The 10,900-nt window shown below is 42.3% G+C and overlaps 1 protein-coding gene across 1 annotated transcript; it reads left to right on the top strand.

The window, feature by feature from the left end:
- Positions 1-1,885: 1,885 nt before the first annotated feature.
- On the top strand, positions 1,886-9,122 carry LOC123046162 (coatomer subunit gamma-2). The gene is made up of 18 exons (XM_044469459.1): positions 1,886-2,191; positions 2,377-2,474; positions 2,591-2,641; positions 3,052-3,165; positions 3,251-3,451; positions 3,552-3,653; positions 4,016-4,123; positions 4,198-4,431; positions 5,152-5,402; positions 5,489-5,660; positions 6,212-6,367; positions 6,470-6,520; positions 6,767-6,907; positions 6,979-7,179; positions 7,271-7,402; positions 7,485-7,658; positions 8,253-8,492; positions 8,664-9,122. Exons 1-18 carry the CDS (start codon positions 2,143-2,145, stop codon positions 8,856-8,858), a joined length of 2,670 nt encoding a protein of 889 aa, XP_044325394.1. The 5' UTR covers positions 1,886-2,142; the 3' UTR covers positions 8,859-9,122.
- The last annotated feature ends 1,778 nt before the right edge of the window (positions 9,123-10,900 follow it).

The raw sequence follows: 10,900 nt of genomic DNA, 5'->3' as shown, positions 1-10,900 counted from the left end.
CGAGACACATCAACCGTTACGATGAGGGGGGGGAGGGGGGATGTTGTTCGGATGTTGAGTATCGTAATCGTTGTTTTATTGCACTAGTAAGCATGCACGTGCAACACACACATTATAATCTGCAATAAAACATCTATTTTGAATCTTATTTCTTTTTCAGTGAGTTTTTTACCGAGCCATTTAAGAAATCAGACACCATTGCACGCCACATCATCTCCGAGTCTAGTAAATGTTTGGCCTATTTCCTATTATTTGTATTTAAAATAGTTCATAACAAACATCAACCACTTTTGATAATAATTGTGGCCATGGTAGTCTTTCTATTCCACCTTAGGGTATCTTTGATCCAGAATATTTTCATTGAAAATTCAGAGGGTTGAATCCATATGAATTTTTTTCTAGGCACTCTTATTATATACTCCCTCCATTCCAAATTAGTTGACTCAGATTTGTCTAGATACGGATATATCTAGACATGTTTTGGTGTTAGATACATCCATATCTAGATAAATCCAAGTCAGCTAATTTGGAATGCAAGGTGATTTATTTTCCCCTTAGCATCTATCAACCATCATTGCCCGTTACCAGTCTCGCTTTCCCAAATGCACAAACAACCCTGTTGATTTATTTTCCCCTTAACATCTATCAACCATCATTGCCCGTTATCAGTCTCGCTTTCCCAAATGCACAAACAAACAAAATACCTTGCATTCCAAATTAGCTGACTTGGATTTATCTAGATATGGATGTATCTAACAGCAAAACGTGTCTAGATATAGATGTATCTAGACAAATCTGAGTCAACTAATTTGGAATGGAGAGAGTATATAATAAGAGGGAAAAAAATTATATGAGACCAGGTCTGACGGTTAGAAGGTGAGACCCGTCCTGATGTATGACATGTGGCATTCACAAATCACAAAGCATCTAATCTTCCTCCCTGATTTTAAGTGGGGGGTGGGGGATGCTTTGTGATTTGTGAATGACACGTGTCATTCATCAGGATGGGTCTCGTGCGAGACCTGGTCTCATAGAATTATTTCCCATAATAAGAGTGCCTAGAAAAAAATTCATATGAATTCAACCCTCTGAATTTTCAATGAAAATATTCTGGATCAAAGATACCCTAAGGTGGAATAGAAAGATTACCATGGCCACAATTATTATCAAAAGTGGTTGATGTTTGTTATGAACTATTTTAAATACAAATAATAGGAAATAGGCCAAACATTTACTAGACTCAGAGATGATGTGGCGTGCAATGGTGTCTGAGTTCTTAAATGGCTCGGTAACAAAACTCACTGAGGCTGATCATAGTGGGGAGTAACTTAGGCTAGTGTTATGACACTAGCCTAAGTTACTATCTTCACAATGCAAAGTAACATAATAGTAGTAACTTAGATGGCTTCATTAATTATCTTGTAGACTCATCTTGTCTTGAAAAGCGCTATGTTACAGTAACATATTAGGTTAGTCATAGTGGGAGTAACTTAGCTAGTAACATAGCGCACTCTAATAAATTTTTGCTTATGTGGCAAGTATTTAATGTGAGGTGGTAACATAATACAACAAACTAATAAATGAAGCCATCTATGACACTACTATCATATTATTTTGCATTACTATGACACTAGTCTAAGTTACTCCCCACTATGACCAGCCTTATGTTACCACCTCTCATTAATTACTTGCCACATAAGCAAAAACTTCTTAAAGTATGCTATGTTATTAGTTAAATTACTCCCATTATAACTAGCCTGAAAGAGAAATAAGATTCAAAATAGATGTTTTATTGCAGATTATAATGCGTACTTTTGCACGTGCATGCTTACTAGTTTTTTATAAAAAAAATACCTCAGTGGCCATAGTTCAATCGAATCGAAAGTAAATACGCACGCTTGCACCTTACTCCGCCGAGTCGCCCCCCGCCGTCTTCCAGATTCAGATCCATCGTCCATGCCGCTCGCTTCTCCACTTCTGTAAGCGCCTCCTCCTCATCTCCCCCGTTCAGTCCTCCCTCGCAAAACCGCGAGACAAAGACTCGCGGGAGCCCTCGCGCCGCCGCTCTGCACCGCCGTTCTCGCGGCATCGTCGGCCCGGGCGCCCAACCCGCGGGCGCATCGCTCTACCGCAGTAGCGGCCATGGCGCAGCCGCTTGTTGTGAAGAAGGACGACGACTTAGACGAGGAAGGTACGCACGCACGAACGATCGCCCCCTCTCCTCTCCCTCTTTCTCCGCTCGCGCGTCTGGTCGCGCGTGCCCAGATCCGCTGCCCGCCGAACCCTAGATCTGGCTCGATCCCGGTGCGGATCGCCGCTCTCATGCCCATGTGCAGTGTAATGTGCTGGGACTGAATGCTTGTTTGCTTGCTGCAGAGTACTACTCGCCGTTCCTCGGCATCGAGAAGGGCGCCGTCCTGCAGGAGGCCCGCGTCTTCCACGACCCGCAGCTCGACGCGCGGCGATGCTGCCAGGTGCGCTTGCCCAATCCCGTTTTGATCTTCCTCCGGCTAGATCTCGCATCTCAACTCGAACGCCCTTCTGATTTCACTTACTCGGATGAATACTGATGCATTGTCTATAACCATAGGTGATCACCAAGCTTCTATACCTGCTCAACCAGGGTGACACCTTTACCAAGGTACTCCAATGCAGTATATCCCATCTTTCTTTTATCGTGTTTTAGCTATGCTTCTGGATTCAAATTGCTGGGCCTGGTAGTTAACATTGAGCCACATGGATGGTAAAGTTGGCAATATTGTTTGATTGAACCACATGTCGGCATCACGCAGGTGCAATCATGTAAATTTGAAGTTTTAACATTGGTACTTTTTTGAAAGTAACTGCTATTTTGGCCAAGTTCAACACCGTAAATAACATTATTGGAACATAATGAGTAGAGTAAAAAAGTAAATTGTACATGTTTTAAACCGAGGATCTAAGAGTACACAGGACTCACATGTTTGTGCAGTGCTGGGAAAGTGGTGATTCTGTGCTAGTTCCTGGACATGTGCTCTTGGATAGGTACCTCACTGTGTTAATTTCTTGTAGGTAGAGGCCACAGAGGTCTTCTTCGCTACGACCAAGTTGTTTCAGTCCAAAGATGCTGGACTTAGGAGGATGGTGTACCTCATGATCAAGGAACTCTCGCCATCAGCGGATGAGGTTGCTGAATGCTGGTTTTTACTTTGCAGTTATGTGCATTTTGTGGGCTCTGAGATTGACTTCATTTGTGTTTAATCGCGTGTAGGTTATTATAGTGACAAGTTCTCTGATGAAGGATATGAATAGCAAGACTGATATGTATCGTGCAAATGCTATAAGAGTTCTTTGCCGGATCATTGATTCGACTCTTCTCACCCAAATTGAGAGGTATTTGAAGCAAGCTATCGTTGACAAGAACCCTGTTGTTGCCAGTGCGGCCCTTGTTAGTGGCATTTACCTGCTTCAGGTGAGTGCTACATTTTAGTTTGTGCATTTATGCAATTGCAGGTTACTGGCAGCTACAGATTCTTATCAATGTTTCCGTCATATGCTTTAATTCTGAACAGACAAGTCCGGAAGTTGTGAAAAGATGGAGCAATGAGGTTCAGGAGGCTGTACAGTCGAGAGCTGCTCTTGTTCAGTTTCATGCCCTTGCTCTTCTTCACCAAGTGAGTTCATGTTTTGTGCTTCATTTAAGTAGTAGTGACATACATCTCTGAAACCTTTTCAAATGAATCAAGCTACATGCAGATATGTAATTCACCTATTTGAAACAACATATACTATTTCTAGGTACTCTCTTGAAAGCTTGCTATCTAAGTACCCTCTTGGAAACATGCTATGATCAGTAGTTCAGTACCCTCTCGAAAACATGCAATACTAAGTACCCTCTCAAAGCAATGCTATACTAAGTATGTCCATGAAAACATGCTATACCTCTGACAAATGACCTATGAGTGCCCCTTGACTTTTTGTTTGCTTTCTTCCTACTGGGCTATCTAAACATTCATATTTCAATTCTAAATTTCAGATTAGACAAAATGACCGGTTGGCTGTTAGCAAGCTTGTCACTAGTCTGACAAGGGGTTCAGTTCGCTCACCTCTGGCCCAGTGCCTACTTATTCGGTACACTAGCCAGGTACTGTTTTCTGATTTTTGCATTCTGCAGAATTGTATATGCGTAGACATCTGAAACATGACCGGCATAAACAGGTTATTAGAGAGTCAGGCATGAATACACAAGGTGGAGACCGCCCTTTCTTTGATTTCCTGGAGTCCTGTCTCCGGAACAAAGCAGAAATGGTCATACTTGAGGCTGCACGAGCAATAACTGATCTAAATGGTGTGACCAGCCGTGAGCTTACACCTGCAATCACGGTGCTGCAATTGTTCTTAAGTTCATCCAAACCTGTGCTTAGATTTGCTGCTGTTCGCACACTTAACAAGGTTAGTTTGTTCACGGATGCTAGTTTATATTGTCCTGTTTAAATGTATATTGAATTTTATTCCCATGTAATTTGTATTACTTTGATTGTATCACAATTTTTCAATCAAATCTGATGGTTTTAGGATGCCTAGTTTTATTTCTTCATTCCATCCCTTTGTGTGTTCATATTAAAACTCACTCTGATTGACTTGAAGTTAGCATGTTATCCTTAAATCAACTGCCTAAAGTCTGAAATATTACTATATTAGATACACTCCTGAAGTCCAACCGTTGATAAGGGCCGATAAATTGTTGACATAAACATTCCAGTTCCATCTTCTAGTAGACATAATATGGTTGGAAGATGTAACTGTCATCTTGTTGATTTTCTATATCGTCATCCTATTGTTTTTACAGGTCACTCCAATCACTATTTCACTGAACACTTTGATCTTTATCAATTACGGTGGTTTATTATACAAAAACTCCCATCATTCTTAATGATATGTAGGGAAAAGGCCTTGACTAATTTGTTTTTTTGCCTGGCGGAATATTAATCCTGTTTACAAATTTCATAATTTGGGGATGCTCAAGCCATTACTCCACTATTAGTTATTTCTGTTCTCTAATTGTAGTTGGCACCACAATGTTATTTTATTCATGGGACTGCATGCTCATTACTACCTTGGTATTTTTCTTTGTTCCTACTAATGATCCAATGTTCATTTGATACTTTACAGGTTGCATCAACTCATCCTTTGGCCGTTACAAATTGTAACATAGATATGGAGAGTTTAATCTCTGATCAGAACAGGAGCATCGCAACCCTTGCAATTACCACACTGCTCAAGACAGGCAATGAATCAAGTGTTGATCGTTTAATGAAACAGATGACCAACTTTATGTCAGACATAGCCGACGAATTCAAGATTGTTGTTGTAGAAGCAATTAGATCCTTGTGCTTGAAGTTCCCCCTCAAATATCGCTCACTGTACGTAGCATATGTTTCTAATAATATTGATGAAGAATCGCTACTAGTTTGCTATCGGTGCTTTTAACTTCTGTGCGTGTTGGCAGGATGAACTTTTTGAGCAATATCCTACGTGAAGAGGGTGGATTTGACTACAAGAAAGCTATAGTTGATTCAATTATCATACTCATTAGAGATATTCCTGATGCTAAAGAAAGTGGTTTATTTCACTTATGTGAATTCATCGAAGACTGTGAATTCACGTATCTGTCCACTCAGGTGATTACCAATTCGCCGTTTGTTGGAAACTAATTGTGAAGATGCTGAAACTTCGTAGTACCTCCTAATTCTGTAGTTTAATTTTTACGTACCTTCTGCTCTCTATGTACTAGGATTTCCTTCTGAAAAAACAGGAACAAAAATTTAGGCAACCTGAAACTATGACTAGCTGTGAGATTTTGCTTTGTTTCCTGGTTCGCATAATATGCTGTCATTTTGAATGAGAGAATGATTTTCAAATGCTTAAGGCTTTGTTTGTGGTTGCTGAACTGTGTTGTCCTGACTTACTTTATAATCTGCTACGGAAAAATAGCTATGGAAGTAGGAAATAGGCAAAAACTGATCAGATAAGCTGTATTATCACAATATAGTGCATAGCCAAACACAGTCTAGGTGGGCTAGCCTTTACAAATATTTGTTGATATTTTTTACTTCTCTATATTAAGTAAGTTCTCCCTTAAGGAATGTAGAAGCAGTTTGCCAACATACCCCAACAGCTCATGATAAATTGCGAAATTCTAATGGAATTCTGTTTTTTAATCTTGGAACAGATCCTTCACTTTTTGGGAAATGAAGGGCCGAAGACATCAGACCCTAGTAAATACATACGCTATATATACAATAGAGTGATACTTGAAAATGCCACTGTTCGAGCTAGTGCAGTAAGTACATTGGCAAAGTTTGGTGCTTTGGTTGATGCACTCAAGGTACTTCAACATACATACACTTTGTTATATATTTTCTTGCATTGTTTGGCTTTTCTTTGCTTCACTTGTAAGTTGTTGCACTAACATCATTTGTCATTGCAGCCTCGCATATTTGTCCTTTTGAGGCGTTGCCTGTTTGATGGTGATGATGAGGTCAGTGGAAAGTTTCATTTAAGATATTATATGCCATGTTGTATATTTTAGTGGTCCTTTTAACTTCGGATTCCCTCACCTGTTGTTTTGTTTCTTCCTCATGCATACGCGCAACTTTATCTGTGAAAGTACCAATTGCTAAACAAACTGTTATCTTCAGATAAAATGACTAGTCAAACTCCGCTTTCCTGGCAAGAAGCCGTTCTTCTCTGACTGACATATTATACACTATTTTCTCCATTATAGGTCCGGGACAGAGCGACACTTTACATCAAATTGCTTGATGGTGAAGCTACTGTTGGTGAGACTGAGAAGGATGTGACCGACTTTCTCTTTGGTTCACTTGATGTTCCACTAGCTAACTTGGAGGCCAGCCTGCGGAATTATGTATGCATCTCAACACTCTTATGATTTAATGTCATTTGTTGGAGCCTTATTTTCTTGTAATATGATGACAGGAACCATCAGAGGTACCTTTTGATATTTCATCTGTACCCAAGGAAACAAAATCACAACCCCTTGCTGAGAAAAAGGCTACAGGCAAGAAATCAACAGGGCCAGCATCTGCTGTCAATGGCCCTGTTCCGACCATTGATGCATCCTATGAGAAGCTTCTTTCATCCATTCCTGAGTTTGCTGGTTTTGGGAAACTCTTTAAGGTCAGTACGGTGTGGTCCATTTCACAGAAGATAAGCATATGCTTTGAGGCTCTCGTACACATCTGATATGTTATCTTATTCTTTCTTGCAGTCATCAACACCTTTTGAATTGACTGAAGCCGAGACCGAATATTCAGTCAATGTTGTGAAGCACATCTATGATGGGCATGTTGTGCTTCAATACAACTGTACAAATACAATACCTGAACAACTGCTTGAAGAGGTAAGCAACTTCTTTCACGTAATATGCCTGCAATATGTGTTATTTTTTAGTGTTAGTGCCTTTCTGAATTCTTCTATTCCAGGTCGTGGTGTTTGTTGACGCTTCTGAGGCAGAAGAATTTTCAGAAGTTGCATCGAAACCTTTAAGATCCTTGCCTTATGATTCCCCTGGACAGGCCTTTGTGGCCTTTGAAAAGCCAGAAGGTGTCCTTGCCACCGGGAAGTTCTCAAATATATTGAAATTCATTGTTAAAGAGGTACTGTTTGTAATGCTCCCGCTATCTCTGTTGTTAGTCTTAATCAAATACCCTCATGTGAAGATCAAATCAAGCATGCTTCTCATGATTTTCTTTCAGAAATCGGTGCCTCGTAATTCTCAGCTATTTCACTTTTGAACTCAGTTTGTGCCCTAGAATTTCAGGGTGGCTTAACCAAAGGATATCCACCTAAATGTTCCCTCATTTGGGGTGACTTTATTAGTATTCTACTCTTTCCGTTTTCCGTACAGATGGTTCCTTCGTCCTTTTAGTAGTTGCCCTCATTTTAGGTTAGCCTACCAAAACATCTTATATTTTGGAATGGAGGTAGTACTATTTACCCTTTTAGCAGACATAAGACTTCAGGGTAAAATATAACCTTCATAATGTTCTAGACTCTGACAGTTAAGTTGTGTCGACATTTCTGTCTAGAATCGTACATGTTTTTGGGGAGTAAGAAGAAATTGTCAGTTCGGTACTTGGGTGTGCTTCTACATGTAATAAACATGACTGCTGTCTGTGTGCCTCTGGGTTAATTGAATTTAGTGTTTCAAATTAAACTGATGTGCTTTACTCAACTTTGCTATATTTCAGGTTGATTCGTCCACAGGTGAAGCTGAGGATGATGGTGTTGAGGACGAGTATCAGCTAGAAGATTTTGAAATTATTTCTGCTGATTATATGTTGAAGGTGGGGATTTCGAACTTCCGAAATGCTTGGGAAAGCATGGATCCGGAAAGTGAGCGGGTTGATGAGTATGGACTCGGTGTTAGGGAGAGCTTGGCCGAGGCTGTGAGTGCTGTTATAAGCATCCTCGGCATGCAGCCTTGCGAGGTATGTTCTCTTTATTTATTTTTCCATGAAATAAGTACTGTTTTCTTGGTGTACCACTTTGTGATATTTTACTTTAGTTGGTTATTCCTTATTAATTGGTAATGAAAGACTGCAGTAGTAGTTTGAAGTGCTAATCTTAATCTTGATTGCCTTTTGTCTTCTGGTTTGTAGGGAACTGATGTTGTCCAAAACAATTCGAGATCGCACACTTGCCTGCTCTCAGGTGTGTTCATTGGTAATGTGAAAGTTCTAGTGAGACTTTCATTTGGAATCAGCGGGCCCAAAGAAGTGGCCATGAAGCTAGCAGTCAGATCAGATGATCCGGAGGTCAGTGACAGGATCCATGAAATTGTTGCAAACGGCTAAAACTACCAGCAAGAGTTTTTTGGTTGACCTTTTTGTTGTTTTGGCTTTCAATCTGCTGAAAGCACAAGGGATTTCGATTAATTATAGTATATGGCTATATGTAAGTTGGTTTTCTCGTTGGAATCCCACTGTTGTTGCAGCACCATTCTTGTTCAACGCAGTAAAACAAATTTTTGATTGATTTGGAACCACACTATTTTCTTATATCCCCCTGGACTTGAAAAGTACATGCAATAATACTGAAATGGAATGTCCAATGCATCATATACATCGGCTTCGGCATGGTACATGGCAATAACATTTTGCTTGTGCTCGTTATAACGGATCACCTAGGCGGAATACAGTGTTAGTACGTTTCAAAGGCCTCTATAACGAGAGCTGTGAGCAGAGATCAATTTAATGGATCCTGCCCTTCAATAATACTCCTATGTTTTGCTTGTGTTGTACAACAATCCGCCGACCTCCCTTTCCGACGGTAGCTCCGCCTGAGGAGGTAGATAACCGGCGGTGGTTTTCGCTGTGGCTTGTCGTCACCTCACCTTGAATCTGCGCCGTTACTTATTGATCTGCTGGCCCATGATGAAAATTTGCAGACTTTCACCGAATGTTGGTGTTCACCTTGATACTTGCCACCCTGGAAAACGCCTACGCTGCCAGATCAGATATTGATCGGTGGCAAAATCATCATACGGAACTTACTTTCCCTGCTTGCTCGTCTTCGCGCAGCACGACATTTCCATGGCAACACGAATTCTGGCGCTCATTTCCCCATATCTCAATCTCCGGCTATTTTTTTTCTAATAAATCGTGGCATGATAGGAACGAGCGTGTCATTCAGATGCAGCGTACACGCAACCCAGCAGCGCGCGTGGTCTGCCGCAAAAGAACAAGTCTCAGTAAACAGAAACATACAGTCCTCCCTTGTTCTTGGGATTTTGTCCGCATCGTCGGCAGAGAGAGAGAGAGAGAAACTGCGTGTGCCAGGCCCATTCGCCTCACCTGTTCACCAGACTTGCCACAGTTAATTCTCAGGAAAAAAAAAGACTTGCCACAGTTGGCTTCCTTCTCATCGTCTGACTCTGACGGGAGGTTTTTTGCAAGATATTTCCTCGCTTTGAAACTATTTTCGGAGCTTAGTGGCTGTTCACGTGGCAGCTGAATTGGTGACGGCGACCGTGCTAGCCGACAGGCAAGTAATACATGTTCTGGCAGTAGATTCAGCGGTGAATGAAGAACTGTTGGGTACGAACACGTGAGTGAGTTCAAAACGGAAACGCTTTCTGGCGCGCACCTCGCTAGCTCCTACGTTACGTAGATGGTTTGCGAGCAGGCCACTTGCGTGGTAGCGTTGCCGCATGCCCAGCGTGGACGTGGATTTTGTTCCTTTGGGGCGACGATGAGTTCGCCCGTGTCCGGTCTTGTCTATTGGGTCGTGCGTGCGTCCATCGCGCGACCGCACCTTAAATCACGTTCGCATTGGACATGATTTTTAAAAAAAATAGAAAAACGTAAATAAAATAACTTAAAAAATTAAATAAGCGCAGTTTAATAAACATAAAACTTAGTTAGGGTCGCCACGGCCACAAAACGGCTCAGTTTCACGTCCAACTTGACATAACTAAACATAAAAAAGAAAATAAAAAACGGCCGCCGCCAGCGTGCTCCTGCCCGTGCCCGTCGATGCCGTCGCCATCGCCGTCTTTAGTGCCCGCCGGCGTCGCCGGCGTCGCCGACGAGGTCCACGTAGGCCGGCGGCGTCCAGAGGTGGGCCAGCGGTGCGTGGTAGACGGGGGCGGGCTGGACGGCAGGAGGTGCCTGCACGACCTCCTCCCGTGGCGACGCCTCCCGCTTCGGTGACCGCGGCGGAGTGGCGCACCAGTCCACGCCCATGGCGGCGACCATCTCCGGTGCAGTGCATGACCAGCCCCACCCCTGGCCCAGCAGACCCGGGTGGAACGCGGCCACCGGCTCCTCCATCGCCTCCTCCTCGGGGATGGCTACCTCGCCGGCGGCGGAGCGGGCCATCATCTCCTCCAGGCCCT

Source organism: Triticum aestivum, chromosome 1A, assembly GCF_018294505.1.
Source record: "Triticum aestivum cultivar Chinese Spring chromosome 1A, IWGSC CS RefSeq v2.1, whole genome shotgun sequence".
NCBI classification, from domain to species: domain Eukaryota; kingdom Viridiplantae; phylum Streptophyta; class Magnoliopsida; order Poales; family Poaceae; genus Triticum; species Triticum aestivum.
Note: the sequence above shows the minus strand (reverse complement) of the source record. Positions and strands in the feature narration are given on the sequence as shown.

Bases quoted from the DNA above. Each gene is read 5' to 3' on its own strand.
- LOC123046162 (XM_044469459.1), top strand. From the start codon at position 2,143: ATGGCGCAGCCGCTTGTTGTGAAGAAGGACGACGACTTAGACGAGGAA. The intron at 5,661-6,211 runs GTGATTACCAAT...ATCTTGGAACAG, and splicing joins TCACGTATCTGTCCACTCAG to ATCCTTCACTTTTTGGGAAA. The intron at 6,521-6,766 runs GTCAGTGGAAAG...TCTCCATTATAG, and splicing joins TGTTTGATGGTGATGATGAG to GTCCGGGACAGAGCGACACT.